The sequence below is a fragment of the Cenococcum geophilum genome (assembly GCF_001692895.1).
Source record: "Cenococcum geophilum 1.58 unplaced genomic scaffold K441scaffold_54, whole genome shotgun sequence".
Lineage (NCBI taxonomy): Eukaryota > Fungi > Ascomycota > Dothideomycetes > Gloniales > Gloniaceae > Cenococcum > Cenococcum geophilum.
This window is the reverse complement of record NW_027137612.1, coordinates 103,258-122,061: the sequence shown is the minus strand read 5'-3', so window position 1 is coordinate 122,061 and position 18,804 is coordinate 103,258. Positions and strand designations below refer to the sequence as shown.

The 18,804-nt window shown below is 43.3% G+C and overlaps 11 protein-coding genes across 11 annotated transcripts in view; 2 read left to right on the top strand and 9 right to left on the bottom strand.

Moving 5' to 3' along the window:
- The window catches only part of K441DRAFT_667262 (uncharacterized protein), a gene marked incomplete at its 3' end in the record, with an annotated part of 740 nt that extends 630 nt beyond the window's left edge, over positions 1–110 (bottom strand). The window contains exon 1 of the mRNA XM_067649799.1: positions 9–110. Within this exon, the coding sequence (XP_067499146.1) occupies positions 9–56 (48 nt within the window). The remainder of the gene's footprint in view (positions 1–8) is intronic.
- A 5,476-nt stretch (positions 111–5,586) lies between these two features.
- On the top strand, positions 5,587–5,863 carry K441DRAFT_667261 (uncharacterized protein; the record flags this gene model as incomplete). Its single annotated transcript, XM_067649798.1, has 1 exon — positions 5,587–5,863. A coding segment is annotated over one exon (198 nt), but the record flags the coding sequence as incomplete, so codon positions are not given.
- A 537-nt stretch (positions 5,864–6,400) lies between these two features.
- K441DRAFT_619069 (ribosomal protein L28e) lies at positions 6,401–7,701 on the bottom strand (the record flags this gene model as incomplete). The annotated part of the gene is made up of 5 exons (XM_067645857.1): positions 6,401–6,985; positions 7,173–7,306; positions 7,402–7,425; positions 7,482–7,576; positions 7,659–7,701. 5 exons carry the CDS (start codon positions 7,699–7,701, stop codon positions 6,817–6,819), a joined length of 465 nt encoding a protein of 154 aa, XP_067499144.1. The 3' UTR covers positions 6,401–6,816.
- Positions 7,702–8,102: 401 nt separating this feature from the next.
- Positions 8,103–8,517, top strand: K441DRAFT_582937 (uncharacterized protein; the record flags this gene model as incomplete). The annotated part of the gene is made up of 2 exons (XM_067644481.1): positions 8,103–8,154; positions 8,207–8,517. The coding sequence occupies 2 exons, from the start codon at positions 8,103–8,105 to the stop codon at positions 8,515–8,517; spliced, it is 363 nt and encodes a 120-aa protein (XP_067499143.1).
- Positions 8,518–9,598: 1,081 nt separating this feature from the next.
- Positions 9,599–10,009, bottom strand: K441DRAFT_680899 (uncharacterized protein; the record flags this gene model as incomplete). Its single annotated transcript, XM_067651415.1, has 1 exon — positions 9,599–10,009. One exon carries the CDS (start codon positions 10,007–10,009, stop codon positions 9,599–9,601), a length of 411 nt encoding a protein of 136 aa, XP_067499142.1.
- A 1,039-nt stretch (positions 10,010–11,048) lies between these two features.
- Positions 11,049–11,860, bottom strand: K441DRAFT_272009 (uncharacterized protein). Its single transcript, XM_067640883.1, has one exon. The coding sequence runs from the start codon at positions 11,683–11,685 to the stop codon at positions 11,278–11,280; it is 408 nt and encodes a 135-aa protein (XP_067499141.1). The 5' UTR covers positions 11,686–11,860; the 3' UTR covers positions 11,049–11,277.
- On the bottom strand, positions 11,814–13,444 carry K441DRAFT_272077 (macro domain-like protein). The gene is made up of 4 exons (XM_067640886.1): positions 13,385–13,444; positions 12,787–13,318; positions 11,962–12,733; positions 11,814–11,860 (listed from the first exon to the last, which is right to left on the bottom strand). The coding sequence occupies exons 2-3, from the start codon at positions 13,074–13,076 to the stop codon at positions 12,043–12,045; spliced, it is 981 nt and encodes a 326-aa protein (XP_067499140.1). The 5' UTR covers positions 13,077–13,318; positions 13,385–13,444; the 3' UTR covers positions 11,814–11,860; positions 11,962–12,042.
- On the bottom strand, positions 13,253–14,233 carry K441DRAFT_272057 (uncharacterized protein). The gene is made up of 3 exons (XM_067640885.1): positions 13,708–14,233; positions 13,385–13,644; positions 13,253–13,318 (listed from the first exon to the last, which is right to left on the bottom strand). The coding sequence occupies exons 1-2, from the start codon at positions 14,101–14,103 to the stop codon at positions 13,495–13,497; spliced, it is 546 nt and encodes a 181-aa protein (XP_067499139.1). The 5' UTR covers positions 14,104–14,233; the 3' UTR covers positions 13,253–13,318; positions 13,385–13,494.
- On the bottom strand, positions 14,234–15,051 carry K441DRAFT_272056 (uncharacterized protein). The gene is made up of 2 exons (XM_067640884.1): positions 14,797–15,051; positions 14,234–14,661 (listed from the first exon to the last, which is right to left on the bottom strand). The coding sequence occupies exons 1-2, from the start codon at positions 14,946–14,948 to the stop codon at positions 14,364–14,366; spliced, it is 450 nt and encodes a 149-aa protein (XP_067499138.1). The 5' UTR covers positions 14,949–15,051; the 3' UTR covers positions 14,234–14,363.
- K441DRAFT_667259 (uncharacterized protein) lies at positions 14,996–15,172 on the bottom strand (the record flags this gene model as incomplete). Its single annotated transcript, XM_067649797.1, has 1 exon — positions 14,996–15,172. A coding segment is annotated over one exon (177 nt), but the record flags the coding sequence as incomplete, so codon positions are not given.
- A 1,081-nt stretch (positions 15,173–16,253) lies between these two features.
- K441DRAFT_619063 (uncharacterized protein) lies at positions 16,254–17,471 on the bottom strand (the record flags this gene model as incomplete). Its single annotated transcript, XM_067645856.1, has 2 exons — positions 16,254–17,150; positions 17,204–17,471. The coding sequence occupies 2 exons, from the start codon at positions 17,469–17,471 to the stop codon at positions 16,393–16,395; spliced, it is 1,026 nt and encodes a 341-aa protein (XP_067499136.1). The 3' UTR covers positions 16,254–16,392.
- Between the last annotated feature and the right edge of the window lie 1,333 nt (positions 17,472–18,804).

Genomic DNA, 18,804 nt, shown 5'->3' with positions numbered 1-18,804 from the left:
CAGGCAGGGCAGGCACTAGGCCTAGTTAGGAAATCAGTACATGGCCGGCGGATCATCGGGAACGCCGCCAATTGACGATTTGGAGTCTCTGCGAGAGATATCCCTTATAGCTACCATTAATTTTAAATTTTAAATTTTGAATTTTGAATTTTGAATTTTATTATTTATTTTATAATTATAAATATTGCAGCTATAGGAAATATTATATAAAATGTATAAAATGTACAAAATATACAAAATGTATAAAATGTACGAAATGTACGAAATATATAAAACGTATGAAACGCACGAAACGTATAAAATGTGCTAATGTTGCTAATATAGCCCCGGGCTAGCCCCGGGCTAGCGTAAATAAGTGTACATGAGCAGATCAGCGGATCCAGCTGAAATGACCCCGGGCCAGCCCCGGGCTAGCCCCTGGCTAGCCCCTACCACCCTCCCGTTTTCCTGACGTTAGTTAGTCCGTCTATAGCTATCTCATTCGTTAGTACCTATTATATAACGAAGCTTCCGTTTTAGACCTCTTGGCGAAGCCAGAATTAATAAATATCTACGTGTTAGAGTTTTGTAGATATTATAGGGGTCTCTTTTATTACGATCCGTACTAACTGCTAATTATCACAATTAATAATAACGTCCTGTTCTGGATTGAATTTAATAGCTTTAAAGATCCAAACTATATGCTTAACTTCCCTATTAATATGTAAGAGAGCTAGGAGTTTTGCCTCCGTAGTAGACTTAGTTACTACCCTTTATCTAGTTACCTACTATACTATAGGCCTATTAAATAAGCTTATTAAGAAGCCCTATAAGCTCCGTTAAGTTAAAGCATTATTAGTAAAGCTAGTATTAAAAGCAGCCTTTAGAACCTAGTTTATCTTATATAGCGTAATAGTAGAGAATTTAAGAGTAAGGTATCTAGTATTATAGAGATAGGTAAGTAACCTATTAATCTCTACAAGATAAGCGGGTAACGGATTTTATAAGAACTTAGCTAGCTTGCTAACTAAAAAAGTAACGTTTAGTTGTATAATAGATGTAGGATATATTGCAGAACCTATACGGCGTTAATATCCTTTTATTTAATTTAGCGTAGCTTCTCCCTTATACAGTGTTAATTCCTGGCCTAATAGTGGTATAACTAATGGCTTTAGATACTCTAGGTGGTATATTAAGACTAGCTTCTTAAGATACTAATCTAGGTATAGCTAGAGCTTTCCCCTTGGTTAATCTCGCACAATATAAGTATTTAGGAATGATGTAAACTAAGGTATTTAGCGGATCTTAAATCGATCTTATAGCTACTTTAGGATGTCCTCTATCTGCTATTAATAGCTTAGGTGTCCTATAATTAGGATATTGTTAATATAAAAGAATATAAAGATAGGTTTAGTAGGGTGTATATAGAGATATAGCTTATCTAGTATAGCTTTTAAACCTATGCTTTGCAGAGCAGTAGATATTTCTAAAAACTACAATTTTGGAGATTTCCGTAGTCTATATATTGCCTTTCTTAGACGGAGAGAGAGTTTAGGTAGTAGGTCTATACCCTTAGGGGGAATAAGGTAGACCTTATTATTAACTAAGGCATTAATAAAGGCGTTAACGGCGTTAATCTATATAACGTCTAGGTTAAAGCTGGCGATAAGAGCGTAGAGTAGATAGAAGGTCTAATAGGCTGCCATAATAGCTTTAACCTCCTCTTATAAGACTACTTGAAGGTCTTTATAGATAACTAGATAAGCTTTAAATCTTATAATAAAGCTATCTAAATCTTCCTTATACGTAAAGACCTATATAGTAGGAAGTCAATAAACCTTCTTAACTAGTCGTACCTTGTCCTAGGTATGTTTTCCCATTAAGGCCTTTATCTTAGTATAAGCAGCTACTTTAAACTCCGTAGCGTACCTATAATTAAGCATCTCTTTCTATAACTTTAGTGGCGGTAGAAAGTCGTCTTAATGTCCGTACGTCTTTGTAGCAGCAGTATAGAAAGCGTAAGCTAATAGTGTTATATCTGGATTGATAAGGTTATTATTACCGTCATTAATTTAAACCGTAAAGGCTTGTTATCGTAAATCCTAATTTAGTATATCTTTCTTCTTTACCGTAGGCCGCTTTTCATGGCTAGAATATCTCTTACCCCCTAATAATAAGCCTGCTATTGTCTAAGGTTCGGAACGAGGTGTAGGATCTATAAACAGTGGTTTAGTGACTTTAGGAGATGACTAAGTAGTAGATAATATCTATTAAGGCGCTAAAGACGCAGATGGTTTAGATGGTTCTAAAGTTAGCTCTAGGGTAGGTAGCTAATAGAGTTCTTTCATTAAGATCTAAATGCTTTTTGACGTAGAAGTAACGTTAATATTTGCTAAATACGGCAGTCTTACATCCAGTTCTTTGTTAAAGTTCTCTATCTAGTCCTTGCTGCTATCTTAAAAATTATCTAGTAAGTCCTAAACTTGCTGAAAACGGTCCTTTTAAGCCTGTGAGATAATAAGGTGTTCTGGTTTTTCTAGAGACTAATATCTCTTTAACTTATTAATTCGTATATTACGAGACCGGATAATGCGGTTAATAGTTGGTATCTATATCCTATAGATATTTAACGCTTCTATACCAATAAGATAACCTATTTAGGCTTATAGCTTAAACTTTGCCTTCCTAGGAATACCGTGTTTAATAAGTATATAAGTTAAAGATCCGGCTATATAAAGTCCTGCTAGCTATAGCTTCCGTTTATATAGCATCTTAAATAGGGTCTTCTAGTTAATAGACTTAATAGGAGTTTAATTAAATAGGAATACTATAAGGAGCATAAACTCGGGCTATAGATCTATAGGTAACTTTACTTTAATAACCGCAGTCCTTACTTATTCGGAAATAGCTCTTTCTAACCTCTCCGCAGGTCCATTTTAAGCTAGGGTATATAGCATTAATTGCTTAATAATACCTCCGTTAAGCTAGATAAGGTTCTTTACCCTAGCGCCTATACCTTACTCCTTATCCATATACTAAATACGGATACCTTAAGTATTAAATTTCTTTATAAATGCTATTATTAATTTAAAGAGTGGGAGTAGTATCTCTTACTTATAGTTCTTAATAGGAAAAGTATAATAGTACTTTATATAGTTATACCAAAAGTAAGCTATATACGTATCTCTATTAAACCCGTCTTTCTTTATAATAATATTAAAGTAAACACGTTTAAAAGGGTAAGTTCCCTTTACGGATATTCTATGAGATATCTACTATATTATCTTTCTAAGAATATATAGTTTATAAAGTAGTATACTATATAGAGTCCTTCCTCTATCCGTCTTAACTACTTTAACCCTGTTTACCGCAGTTAACAGATAATCTACTAACTCTATATTATAGTATAGTAAGCGCTAATGCTATACTCTATTGTATGCTAAGGTTTTAAAGAACCTAGTGGAGGTAGCGTAGGCTATAGGAGTAGGTGGTAAGTAGGCAATAGTATTAATAAGGTAAAGACCTCCATATTCCATAAGGTTGGTAAATAGGCTTCTGTTATCCTTATAGCGTAGGTAGTTTATAAATTAGTCTATAATTACTCCAACCCTACAGAGCTTTGCTGCGGATATTAGATTAGTATAAAAATATAGAGCGTACGCTACGTTCCTTAATATTAGATACCAAGTTAGACATTATTTGCCTACCTTAATAGCCAAGCTAATATTACTATATCCATAGATTTCTGCTCTAGAATCTCTAGCTGTTACTATAGATATATATAGCTTAAGGTTACGGAAGTATCTAATATCGTTATAGAAGTATATGTCTACCATAGTGTTATACCCCTAGGCGTTAATTAAAGACAGATCTAGATATTCCTGCGATAATAATAATAAGTAGGATGTTGTTATAGCAGCCGCTATAGCTTAGGGCCTATTTAGATCCTTAATCTTTTTAGCAGAAGCTAATAGAGATATCCTTAACCTAGGGCCTTCCCTCTTAATCTGCTTAACCCTTTTATTATAATACTACTTATTTATTAGGACCTTAAGCCATTCCTAATACCTTTATAAACACTTATTATTCGGCACAAAGTTCAGACCTTAAAGAGACTAAAATAGCTACTTATAATTCTTTAACTTATAGGGTAAACCACAAGCAAAGCACTTTACCTTAGTTAATTAAGAAGGTACTAGGGTAGTAGACGTTATAGGATCTATAACTGGCTGCCCTAAAAATATAGTATAGGCGTTACGTCCTATGTTTAGATACTTATAGAGGAGGTTAAATTCCTTAATTATTATCTAATACCATCTACTATAGCGTAGCTTAAGATGGCTTTACTACCTTCTTTAGCTATCTTAGAACCGAATATAGTGTAGTAAGATTCTTAAGATACCCTAAGAAGTTAGTGCCTATAGTAGTATATAAAAGTGCTACAAACGTATAGAGCTTCTCTTCCCGCTTTAGGTAATCCTATTATTAGAGCTTATAGAGCTTAAAGAGCATTCTCTATATCTCTAGAGATTGCTAAGGTTGTTATCCTTAACTTAATAACCTAGGTATAGCTGTTCTAGTAGACGCTGGAGTTGCTACTAGTGCTGCAGGGGCTGCTGCTAGTGCTGCAGGAGCTGCTACTAGTATTACAGGAGCTACTACTAGTGCTATAAAAGCTGCAGGAGCTGCTGCAGGTACTGCTGCAGGTGCTATAGGAGCTGCTACTATTAAAGGTATAGCTAGCTCATTGTTTTCTTTAATTTTGTTCTCCGTCTTATCTAGGTCAATATAGTCCCAGATCTTCGCAAAACTTACTTCTCAGCGGATAAATTAAAACTATATAGGCCAGTCTTTTTAGGTTAGCAAAAGAGGGTTTATAGAGTCCTTAGTTGCCATATTGGCTTTTGTTTTAAGGTTGCGTAAAGAGACGCGCTTACGCGTAAAGCACGCGATATTTCGTGACAAACTATGCTCAAAGAGGCTTAGTGGTAGTCGTCTGGCCACTAAGATCTCTCTGGTACTCAGAAGGTTACCGGGCTTATAACTTTCAGCTAGGTAGGTATCAATACAAATGACATAAGCTAGCTAGTAGGTAGAGACACAGAATTGAATGAGTGATCTATTTGATTTAAGGTGGCTCTAAGAGCCCTAATATACATAAGGAAATAACCCTAGTTCGACCTTCAGTGTCCGTAATCGTTTGGAGTCCGACACCTCAGCAGTAAAGCTACCTCCATGGCCAACAATAACAGTGCTAGTATCTCTTAGGGCTTCTCCTTAATTATATATAAGGTAAGATCTAAGTATAATAACTTAGTAGGATTCTGCTTATAAAGATCCTTAAGTAGCTTAGTTACCTTATATAGATTACGACAATTACCAATCTTATAGCGGAAGTAATTAGTCTTTAATTGCTTCTTATAGGAAGCAGCGGCTTTAAGGCGATTAACGGTAAAGATCTATAGTAGGCACTTAGCAATAATACCGTCTTGCTAGCGCTTAATTAGGTAGTAGAAGAGGTTAGTAGTATTATATTTTAAAGATACCGCACTAGGTAAGGCCTCTTTCCTATATACTGCCTTTCACCGACTTATAAAGCTAATAGGAAGCTCCTCCGGCTCCTCCTCTAGCTCCTCCTCCGGCTGCTTCTCTAGCTCCTCTTCCTCCTCCTCTTCCTCCTCCTCCTTATCTAGCTCCTCCTCCAGCTCCTCCTCCTCCTCCTCCTCCTTATCTAGCTGCTCTGGCCGCGGTAGCAAAGACTCTACAAATATTGGTAATGGTAGTTGCTGCGGTGGTTCCGTATAACGCCTTGCTTAACAATTTAAAGCCTTCTTTAAAATGAGCTTTAAATAACGCTTTGGAGTCCTTTTAGAAGCCTATATTGGCGAGGTAGTAGACAATACACGCTTGCGATTTTGGCCCTTATTGGCGCGACTAAATATACGTATAGGCGGCTCTATAGTTAACACCAGCAATTCTATACAATTGGCTTAATGCAGCTAGACCAAAGTATGATTTTACGCCGTAATTGTTAGGGGTGGAAGGTGTGGGCAAGCAAAAATAATCAATGGCATCGATTTCTATGTGAAATTGGGTGGTGCGCGATGACCGGCTTTACTCCAGCGCGAGTTCACGATATTTCGGCAAGAACAATACCTGATGAAATTCAAAAACTAGTGGATGGTTATTCTGAGGCAGAACTTTCATTAGCAAGTCATGAATTGTTAGATGACGAAGAAGGTGGAGCCACGCTGTAATAAGAGCTGGAGTTTGGTTCCCGATTTCTTTTGCAAAGGCAGTATAAAATGACTAGGAAGTGTTTAAGGTCGAATGTAGGAGGGATAAGGGTAAGCTCTATAAGAGGAACCCTTGGATCATGATACTCCTTGTTAACAATTAATGTATATTATCTCAAATGGTCCATCGACTACGGTTTTGAAAAGGCATCTCCTTTAGGTATCCTTATTAGAATTGAGATTTCTTGAACGGCCTCTATAGCAATAGTCTCGAGATAGACTTTGCATATGTCATCGAGCCAGGGTCTAGAAAAGCCTAGTAGTGTCTTTTAGATATCAGAGATCCGTTTACTTGACAGCAGGTTGTCGTCTAGTGAGTGGGACTTATAGCATAGCTAGTGCATCAATTCATCATGAGAGGGAAGTCACTCAGGAAACAAATCACCATGCAGGCAAATGCCATCTGATTCATGAGAAACCCAGCTCCATGGAGCTTCACATGACACACGCAGCATAAATGCAGAAATGCCTTGGACCCTGAAAAATAATCCCATTCGTAACACACGCCCCACCCCATGCTTTTCTAATTCAGCAATACCCTTTACGCCTCTGCCTCCTTCCGGGCCTTGGCACCCCGTGGCTTGCTCACTCGGTCCGCCTTGACGGGCTTCTGGCTCTTGCGGATGGCGGAGGCGCGGGCGACGGCGTCAGCGCGTAGGTCGGGGCGGTAGTTGCGCTTGGTAGTGCTGTTAACGATGCTGCGATAGGTCCTGGAGATATTTTAGTAAACTGCTGTTCGCTGCTTCATCATGCTACGTGATAAATCTTTAAGATAAAACGCCTGTGAGAGGAAAAGGGAAGAATTATGGCAAATTAAGAGATAGAGTTTTGGGATTTAATTTGAGAGTTGTGATTTTGGAGTGCTGATTGCGCGATTGGATAGCAGCGATAACATACTTTCGTGAAGAGGTGTGAGGGCCAAATGTCGAGGTCTGGATGGAAGAGGCGGGCTGGTTGGCCTTGTTGGCCTTGTTAGACTTCTTGGTCATGAGCACGACGCCGCCGTTCTCGCCAGCCTGGATGCCGATGGCCTATATCCACTGTCATAAGCATATATCCAATACATCCATATTCCATTATCTCAAACACTTCTTCTCTGAAATCGGATATGGGCAGCGTTGTGTACCTTGTCGTTCACAAAACCCTCATGCTGCGCCCGAATTAGCGATTGCTTCAGATGCGGATGGATTGAAGGCAGAATCTCACCTTTCTCGTGTGCTTGTTCTTCAGGTTCAGAGGATCGCGCGAGAACTGCACGCCACCCGCTCCCTTGCGCTTCACCAGCGCCGCGCTGTGTCCGCCTAAATTCCTCAATCAGCCCAATTCTGCTCAACCCACCTCTTCTCCTAAAATATCTCCCTCAACCCAAACAGGTAGACTCACGAGTAACCTCCCAAATCAGGTCTGAGGAAATGTTGGTAGACATAGTGTGGGTAGTGTAGAAAGATCAACACTTGCAATATCGTCGTCCCAAACTTCTCGATTTGTGCGCGACGTCGTTTGGTCTGCCTGTTCCGTGCTAGCACCGGCCTCCGGAAAAGCTCCGCTTCCGAGTTCATGAACCCCTGCTCAGCCGGCTGACGACACCAGCGTCGGAGATGGAAGCTGGCGGAGAGAGACTGTTACGGATCATGGCGTGACGACTACCTCCATCTACATCACAGCTGTTCGGCTTCTATAACACTCTACCGCGAGGAGATACTCCCGCTTGCTACCTACAAGACCTTGTTTTCCTCATACCTAAGCGTTGAGATTGTCGCTCCTTAGACCACCGTTTCCTATCAACCCGTTCCGACAGTAACAGTAGCACCATCCTCAGCTCCAAATATGGGCTACCTCCTCTTCACCCTCTCCTTACCCTTACTCATCTTCGTAACCGGTACAATTTCTTCGCCTCTCCCCTTCTGCCACCTAAGCTAACCCCTCTCCAGTTCTCTACTACACCCGCTCACGCTGGGTTCCCAACTTCCCCTACCTTTACACACGCCTCCCGACCTCCTTCCGCGACGACATCGAAGCCGGCCTCAGCAGCGCCGCCTTCGACCTGTCCGCCAACGTTGAAGCCGGCGATAGCCGTCAGGGCCTCGATGAGCAGGGCAAGCGCGAGGTCCAGGCCATCATGAAGCGGCGCGGCGTCGGGTTCGACGAGGCGCGGCGACTCTACATGGAGGATCGGTTCAGGAAGAACGATATTGGGCCGGATGGCCGGCCGCGGGATCCGAAGTTCGTTAGTTTTTCGTAGCGGGGGAGCAGGAAAAAAGCTGGTGAATCGCGGGCCAGTATTGTGGAATGGAGCGTGGCGGTTCACTTGCTTTGATACTGCCGTGTGGGATTCAGCAAGGGTGTTGGGGGGTGGGGTTCTTTTGTTATTCAGCGGGGCTAGCACACCGTTTTTCTATGTCGGTGGGTTTCCTGAGGATTTGTGGGACGGCTGCTGTATTTTGCTGCGCGTCTCCATATTGTTATTAGTGCTGACTATCTCTTTAAGCGTCTCCCATATCTTACATGTAGTTTTCATTTGTACGAGGTCATTTGGTTATGAAAATTTCCGGTTGGGTCCCTTTGGACGTTCACTCAGATCATCATTTTCCCTAGTTTATTAATTACGGAAGTTTCATAAGGCATCTTGCGAACATGTACTGATGTTCAGAGATTCTATATGCACTATTACATGGCTTCATTTGGATTCCGTGATTTCAAACCCTTTGGGGAAAAGGGGGATTCTTGATATAAACGGCCGAAACGAACTTATACAAGTCCCGATCTGTCTAGTGCGTGACCTGAAGGGCCGAGCACATGTGCCGGAGTTCTGGAACTACACAGCCGTTCATGTGCCACCTTGGTAGAAGCTCTTCAACTGCGCTTGCAACATCTGGAGGAAGCCAAGTCACGAAATGCCAGTGTGACTGCTATTCAAGATTATGGCGCTGGAAGTGTAAGAGGTACACCAAGCCGTTGTAAGATATATCGCGTAAAGTCTGCAAAGTTGTGAGAGTCCTAAGGGGGCGTCCTATTTCTTCCAAGGCTAACTCTGGAAGAAGCTGGTTGGTTGCAGTTGCATGTGGCCTATCCCTTGCAACGTCAATTCGGGTCCTTAGGTTATCGATAAGAACCAACCAATTAGATTGGCTGAATTTGGTGCCCGTACTCAGAAATATCGCGGTGTTCCTGCACGAACCACGTACTCTAAGGACCCTGACGTTGCAAGGGATAGGTCATGCGCTTCTCCTAGAATAAGGTCTGAGGCGTAGAAGGCGAAGAGACTAGTCTAGAACTGGGAGCCCTCCTGGATTCATTTTTGGCACTTTCTATATTTTCCATTGCTAGCTTGCGTGCTGATCTTGCTTTGCTCCTGTGTTTGCAGCCTTTCTCGCAATCCGAATCTCTTCCGTCCGGTCTGCCAACTTCTGGATCTCCTCTTTACTCAATACCCTTAATACAATCACGCAGTCCGGCCTCTCTTCAAGTCGCTCTTTCGCCTCCTCCAACGCCTCGGGATTCACCAGCCGTCGGTCAATCTTAGTCTTCAGTGCTGGCGGTACGTGTGTAGTCTCGTCCTCAGGTGGGAGGGTAAAGCCGTATTCGTGAGCTCTGACGCGCGCTGCTTCCCAAATGTCCACCTGGGTTACTGACGAAACTTCAACTCCGTCGAACTCGACTCCTAGGGACAGGAAAGGTAGTGTATCGTCGTCGTCTTGGCGGCCGACCCCTAGTATTCTTCCAGGATACAGCATGTGCTTGCCCTGGGCGTACGTGAAATCACTCTCGCGCGAAGATCAACTAAGCCATGTTTCAAATTCAACGGAAGCAGACTCATCGAATTCAATTACCTAGAGGAGGGTTTTGGCTCCGAGATTTGTGACAGATATTTTGCTTTGCTTAGCATAGTATGGGTTTGAGCCTTCAAATACTGGCAGACCAAAATCCGGGGGGTAATTCCACCACCTAGGGCCATCCCCCATACAAATTGCGTCATCTAAGCGCAGTCTCAGTGTAGGGGTGGCAGGTCGTAGCGCTTTACGGAGAATGCGCGTATGATCAAAAAGGTATTCAAGCTGTGGGTTACCTAGCTCATGAAGAACGATGATGCATTCTTGATCACTCTATTAGAAGACTTAGCAAGATTTTATACAAGAACGGAAACGTTCGCTTTCAACAGTACCTTGTCCATCTTCCACTTCAGGCCATAGTAAATAAGTGTATTCAAAGAAAGGTGTGTCCTACGTATTTTTACAAAGTTTTTTAACGGAGGCTGATTGAGATCCCGGTTCTTCGAATCTGGAGCGTCCCTCTCAGAAGCGGCTGTCCCTTCTTCGCGTCCCCGTATAGCATTGCCATGCCAGCGATATAAATTCCTTGGTAGATTTGCATGAACTCCAGGCAGGAAAAGGGGAACAAGGGAAATTATGGGCACTTCTGCTTCCTCAGTCGGAATATACGAGTCACAATCTTGACATGTTTCGTGGAAGCATATTAGGCAGCTTTCCGTGATTATTGGCCTTGAAAAACATTGGCAGCAGCCCCAGAGACGGTCCCTTGTCATCAGCTCGCTTCGCTGCTGTTGAATAGCCAATCATTCCATCTCACTTATGTATTTCTCCTTCACATCCTTGTCATCTGCCATCGATGAAAGCAGCTTCTGATTGATAGCCTCACTAGGGTCAGCCTGCTAGAGTACGCGCAGCATGCAGTCATCAAGATACTCATAGAATTCCTGCGCGTTAGCGAAGGTCACTGAGCAGGTTGAGCAAGTGCCCGCTAGATTCGGCTGAGATGCGGTATCCCTTAGCACGTTAGGGTCCGTAGACGAAGTGGCCCGTGCGCGAACGCCAGAATCAAAAGTACACGTATGGTCACAGAGCCTTGATCTTATTGATTCTATTGGTTAGATCTTATCGATAACCTACGGACCCGAATCAACGTGCTAAGGGATAGGCTTTCTTGCCCGTGGGGGGCTTCTTACGGCTATTAGGTGGCGCCTGCTCAATGCCATGAACAGATATTAGATGGCGCTTGAAGACGTCGGCACGGTTGAAGCTCTTTTCCGCTGCGGATCCTGAGCCTGGACAGAACCCGCATACCATAGTACCCTTGTAGTGGGTAAGAGTGTGTCGGTTTTTGCCATATTTCCCTTGAGGTGGTATTCGCAGGTTGCGATTGGGCACTTCTCTGGTCGCTCATTCTGGTGAGTGAGCATGTGTGCCTTCAAATCCTTGAAAACACGCCCGCATTCTGGGATCGGGCAAAGACCCTTGTCTCGACTCTCGTCGTCAAGGTCATAGCTCCTTCCGCTTTTCTGACTAGCCTGGGAATGATGCGAATGTATCAAGGCACTCACCATGACCTCGTTAATTATGAGATCACGCGAGGGCTGTATCAAGCTTCTCTTTGCCAGAAGTTTGAAGTTCATCAGTCATTTCACCGTTAGATGACTTCTTAATATTTTCAGTCCGTTCTGTCCGTTGGCGCGGCCGCGCCCCCGGGATCGGGATAGGCACAGTTTCGTTTCCCTTGGAATTACCCCTACCTCCAAGTTAGGAACCCCCATCATGTTTAATGAATCGTTAGCTGGAGGAAAATATTTGCTAAAATTTTAAAGTTAGCCGAAGCCATCCCTAAGGGGAGTTTGCACTATTTTTCCACCTGGGAGTTTGGAGAGGGAGATATATAACACTCTAGTACTTACGGGAGCAGCATTCGATACGTTGATTCGTCTGTCTCTTTCGAAGACGCAAAATATTATTTTATCTATTACTCTAGTCTTGTGTTAAGCCAGGAACTTTTGCACTTCCTCGATAGCGATGCTGACTGCCTCAAATCGTGGGTATCCAAGAAGGCCTGCTCCAATAGCCGGAAATGCAATAGTTCGAGGCGCAATTTCCAAAGCCATCCCAAGCGAGTTACTATGACATTTACGGAAGGCCTCCGCACTTGACCCTCTGGATTGGTAGTGCTCCGGAGGTATTACGTGGTAGACATACTTGCACGGCAATTGGTAACCTTCTGTAAGTCTGACGCTGCAGTCCTCGCAAATTCCAAATTCAGAGATTGCTTTTCGCATATCCGGGCCGCCAGCCTTGAAAATGGCTTTGTCAAGTGATCTGGGGCTTGGGGACGCCCTGTCCGTAGAATTGACAAGGGCGTCCACTTCGAGCCGAGTAATATTATGTCGAATCAAGCAAAGCATGCCGTTTGCCGCTGGATTTGATTCTGAGTTTGTAGGCACTCCGCTTAAATGGCCAAACCGACAGAGATCGTTGAGGTTAGGTATACGAGAGGCTTTTACTATGTCCGACGCATGGGGTTCTGTAATCAACTGAGACGTAGACTCACGCGAAAGTAGAACCCCCTCAAATATTCTGTTATGAGCCTCTTCAGCACCCTTACTAGTTTGCTTAAGGCGGCACTTTGCAAGACGATCTCGCATAACACTCATATGGATATTTCCGGTGCCATTCCTTATCTCACGTTAGCTCACTATCCAGCGACATGGATCTTGGTGGAGCCGCACCGAAGAATATCAGAGAGGCCCCCAGCAAAACTCATGCACAACTTTGACAGGGAGAGAAAAGATAGTCCTTGACCATCCTTCAGGTGGAAGCTGAAATCATCCCAGAAATCTTTGTAAGTTGGGGCGCCGAATTCCCTTGTGTATTTCGCCTGTATGGCCATTTCTACCACGCTTTCGGATATGCTTTGCAATACAGTGCATAGAAGGTCAAGATCAGATGCTATCCGTCCAGTAAACTTGCGTATAGGATTCTCAGAGCTAGTGAAGAGTTTCCCTAGGGCTTCTAGCATCGATGCAATGCTAGACAGCACTATGGTAACTTGTTCAAAGTTGGGTATATTATGGGCGAAAGCAGCGAGTCGTTGTGCCGCATTCTCGGTCTCATCAGATATGTCACTTAATTCGCTCGCGTAATAAAATTTCTCTTAATCAGTGCTGCTCCCACTAGCGTTTTCCGTATGCTGATCCTTGGCTAAGCTATCAAAAGTAATAGGAAGAGTTTGCTGTCGGCCAGCTTGTAGCTCTGGTAGTTCTGGTAAAACATTGTCAAAATCTCGTTCATGGCTCATCAGGAAGTGTCAACCTGAATCGCACTTACTTATTACCGTCTTACTACTGTCTCAGTTACCTACCCCTTGACTCGGTCACCGACCCAGTCTACTCCCCCTCTACCTTTCTCATGTATATATAGAGGCCCTAGAGCCACATTCAATAGACAGAGTCCTCATCCTTCATTGTCCGTTTGACAGGAAGGATTCGCCCAAAGTGCTTCTCCCATATGCGGCCAACGGTATGGGATGCATCATCTTGATTTCTAGCAAGCCATAGCTCTCCTTTTAGGCCAATGACATCGAAAATCTAGGGGAAAAGGGTTAGTTTCCTTAATAGAGTAATAATAGTAACGGTAGGGAGACTGATCACCTCTCTGGGGACATAGACAAGATATGGATACCCCCCTTCTCTATGATCATGTGCTATATTGAATTCAAATAGGCTAACTACTAAGAAAAGTACTCTAGGTTCGTCATTGTTCTGCTCTTCTGGTATTTTGGTGCCAGTTAGAGTCGGTAAATTAGACATCAGTAAGGCTAAAGAGAAAATACCAGAAAATCGTGAGTATAAGGGCGTAAGGAGTGTTGAACCACTTCTTTGCTCCATCTCGAGGCTTAAACGTGGGGAAATGTTGCTAGGCTCGCTAGTTCTGCCTACTCCAGTAGGAAGTCGGGGTGGTGGAAAGTTCGATATGGCAGGTGTTGTAGCATTAGTAGACCGTGGCGTAGATGGTACTCTGCTCGAAAGTGCAGATCCGGCGCGCATCCTTCCTATAGGTGATGTTTGGGGCTAACTGTCCAGAGGCGGAGTGGTATCAAAATTTTGGCTAGCTGGCTTGCGTATGGGTCAAGCAGGGCTAGTTGCTTACCTAGATGTAAGTAAAACAAACAGGGTAAGAGGACAACTTAAGGCTTCCGGCGATAACGTATGAGCCGGGTTGCTAAATCCGGGAATTCCGGCCTTTTAAAGCCAAAAAAATACCTATTATTTAAAAGATCCTCTCGTTAAAAATGCGTAGGCCGCTACTAATGGGCAAGTTTCCAGTATTTCTCCAGAAGATGGCAGTGCTCAGGGGCGATAGTCCCTATGCTCAATACTTTGACGTTATGCTCAACAGTATAGGTTTTGCCGAAGTTAATCCTTGAGCGCACGTCAAGCGTCTCGTTTCCATCAGTAACTACTCTAAGAGCCTGCTTTGTTATACCTTCTCCTTCAAGAAGAGATGGCGGAGGGTCGTGTTCGCCGCCTGTGTAGATTACCGCGCGGTCTTCAACAAGAACACCAACTTTAGTAGCACCTTGACGCCTATAAGTCTGGACCGGTCTAGTTTCGTTAGTATATATTGCTAATTAATTAATATCTTTAGTAATTTCATGCTTTCTAGCCCTAAAATAACTATAATAAAAAGACGAGATAAGGTAAAGGGAAGACGAAGAATATAAAGACCCTATAACTTACACGCACTGGCTAAAAGCTCCTTTATTACGAACCACGACAAATCTCCTAATCTCAGAGTAGGCAGTTTCGCCATATTTGATCACGCTAAAGTGAGTTGATCCTCGCGTACCGCCGGGGTTAAGCAGTTCAGCAGGCTCTATCCAAAGCATCATAAAGACCTATTTACCCGGATCGTAAGCTTAAGGTGTAAGATAGAGCCTTAAGGAAGTTTAAAAGGTAGCGCACGATACGAAACATTACGTAAGGAATAAGTAAATAAGATATAATACCCTGCCATGACAAAAGAAGTCTGCTTGTGATCGCAGGGAAACCCTCTTGTATCCTTCCAAACGTCAACGACAGTCCATAAAGACGTTAATTTAGAACCTACGGGGATCTAAAGCCTCATCCTCTCTTCCATCGATGCTTGTTCTTATGTGTCGGACTTTTTGTTGGTTGGGTGGCTGGGCCGGCAGAGGGGCGGCTGGCTGAGCATAGCTGGAGTAGGACAGTTGCTGATGCGTGTGTGTGCTTGTGAAAGTACTCGACTTCTTATAGGAGGAGGCATCGTCCGCAACAAATGTTTGTGCTGGGGAGAGGAAATTTGAGATCTCCTCTCCCTTTTGCTGTAGAGGCGTTGAGGGCCAGTCAGCATCCTCTGGGTCGTTCGTGGACTGTTTTTGCAGCTCCAAGCGGTCATCCCGAATGGGGCTTCCCGGCTCAGAGCCAATTGATTCGGGGATTGCTACTTCTGAATGTTGTTGGCTTGACAAGAGGAACATGTCCATTTTCTGGTTGCTTGCATCTGGCAGTAGGGTGAGAAGGTCCACGGAAAGCGCATTAGTGACCTCTTGTTTAAGGGGAACCGTTTCGGAACCAAGTGCTTGTGTTTCGCTAGTCAATCGGAATATCTTGGAGGCAAGGTCGCTATCGAGATAAGCAGCGTTATCAGACTGTCTAAAAATCGAATCACTGTAGCTAGACTTTGGTATGAGGTGTTGTGAAGCGCTAGGCCCTACACTCTCTCCACGAGAAGCTGCACCGCTTGCACCGTCCGACTCACCTTCGGTGCTGTCAACGTCCTTAGGGAGGGCAAACACAGCTAGCCTTTCAAGATGGTTAGCAATATGATTTTGCAGACCTCCTTCCATAGTTGCAGCCACAAAACATATGGGACAAGTCTGTCGTAGGTCGATGGCTGAGGTCTCTCCAGCTCTAATTATGCTGGATAGTTGCTCTTCTGGAAAACTACCTGGGTGCTCGCGGTGTAGATGATCTTCGAGGCTACAACTTGATCGGAACACGGCATTGATATGCTCGGGACACCGCCATAGTTTTCGATGTCCAGCCTCATGTTCTGACCACTCACGACGACTCCGGAAGAGTTGGTCCGAGCCCTTGCAATCTTTGTATGTGCATACATACGGTTGAAGGTCTTGTAATATGTGTGCCCTAGAAAGATTTAGTACTAGTATTATACAGCCTAGGAAACAAGATAAATATATGAAGTCCGCCGACAAGATATGATTCACCCAAATCAAAATAAGCATTGCTTGGTTGAGCGGTTGGATAAATATATGCCTAAGGAGTAGGTTTTATTTTGTTGGGAAATGAGAGTTAGGAGATTCGAATGAGAATTACAGACCTCCAAGCACGTCCTTTCCCATATCTGGCAGGACAAATGATGAAGCAATATGGACACTCAAAGTCTCGTTCTCCAGTTGCAGCCTTTGGAGGAGAGGGAAGCTCAATGCTGCGCCCAGTAAGATCTCGTGTAGGAGTTGCATAAGATGTCACAGACTGATTGTCCACAACCTCGTCCAGAGAATGATAGTGTTGAGTAGCCTCCGTGCCGGAGAGCAAGGATTTTGGCATCAATTCACTTGCCGGTGCTTGCTGCTCTGGAAATAGCTGAGACGAAGTTTCAAGTTTGTCCCGGTGCCTTCGCCAATACTTGAATCGACGTCTCCTCAGCGTGAGAGCTTTACTTAGACGTTCTATAAGGTAGTCATCTTCCTCATTTTTCTGGCCTGACGAGTCAGAGCGAAGATGCGAGAGAAGCTCCCACGTGTGCTGTAGATCAAAGAGAGCATACTGCTCGAAGGTATCAATACCAGTATCCGGATCGACTGGTCTATACGAGGCTGCCTTGAGTGATCTTGATCGAAGTGTTGGCGACCGGATTCTCACTGAAAGCTTATAGAGATTGTCAACAATATCAACAATGTCTAAAAATCGCTGTTCCAGCTCAGTCTTGGGTGCTTCGTCTTCGCCACTGCCCTCATCCTGACTCCACATATCGTCTCCATCTTCACTTTCATCGGGCTTCAGCTGCTGCTCATACGGAACACGGTCACCTGAAACAATGGCAAGAGCTTTCAAAATTGGTCAGTCAAGGCTAAAAGTAGACACTTATATTTGTGCATACCCTCAGAGAGATTTGTCCACAGCTCATTAAGCAATTTCAGCACGTTCGTCTGTAACAACGGCGAATCTCGGAGACGGTAATCTAGTGAGCTGTGGCCCTTCTGAAGTGCTCCTAGGTTGCCAGACCAAACTCTGAATCTGCCTTGCTCGTCTTCAAGTGCTTCGGTATTGATCATCGGCCGAGAGGCAACATCATGCGCCAGGAGAGCCGTAGAGAGAGTTTGAAATGAACGGATGCATTCGGCTGTCCCTTGTCTGATGGCAGACATTTTGATCATTTGATGCGAGAACATTGCTGCACAGCAGTCATGATCGATATCGTGGCCTGGCCTGATGTTGGTTGAGATGCTCGCGAGGGAACTCGCTTGAACTGTCCAGCCGTTGGCAGGGTGTTACAGTCGCTTCGGAAAAGGATGGGTTTATGTCAGAAACCATGATCAAGTACAGAAATTTACCGAATCCTCACCTGTTTGAACCACTTTTCTGTACCCGCGCATGACACCACCCATCCTCTATACCAACACATCGCCGTTGCCTAATTTTTTTTAAAGCTATTCAAAGCCTATATTTTTTCCTATTGCAGTTAGCGCTATGGCACATAGGAGGAGAGCTAAAGCACCTAAGAATACTATAAAGAATACTTCTAAAGCGCCTTAAGAAGTAGACCTCACCGCCAAATCTGCACTAATGCCTCCTACTACTGTAGAACAGTCTAAAAGCCCTTAAACCTTTCTTTTAAATATGGCCGTGTACGCTAATAGCATAACGCTATTTAGCAACGTTCTACTTATCTTATTCGGAGTCTTTAAATTCCAGGAGTTTATCGCTGAAAATACGCGTTAAGCTAGCGAATATTACGGCCTTTATTCTTTCCAGCTTAATTAATTAACTACTATTATTATATTAAGTCTAAAGGATCCTATAATACCTAAAGAAGTTAACAACGTAGACGAATGGCGTAAAGTAGAGGGAATAATAGAGACACAATTAAAGTACGTAAGGAAGGCTTTTTAGGTTAATCTTATAGTTAAATATAAGACCGCTGCTGCGCCTTTTAACGCGTCTACTAAAGCTAAAGATGCTAAAATCACTGCGGCTGTTAATACGCGTGTTAAGGCAGCGCTTTAAGCGGTAGGTCTTTTAACTAAAGCAGCGGCTAGTAAGAAAGGGTCCTCTAGTGAGGATTATAAAGGTATAGTAGAGGAAGTTATTAGCAAAAAGAAGAGATTAATTACCACTAAAATGCAGAAAGAGGCTACTAAATAACGTAACCGTGCAGAAGTTAAAGGCAAGCATATATACCCGCTACTTAAACGTTATCGCTGCCTTTAATAGCATTATAAGAATAAAAAGCATGGCGTTATATACTGTCTTAAATTTAAATTAAAGCACTACCCATTATATACTTACTACTAGGCGCGCTAGTTGGAAGTAATTAAATAAAAGAAAGCTACGCTTAATATACTAGATTTATCACTACTATTAAAGATTAGGTATAGTAAACGCATATAGGATAAGGAGGATAAAAAAGATATAAAGTTGGATAGCTATAAGCACCGTTAAGGTAACTCTAGCAGCATAAATAAATTAATTAGCTCCCCC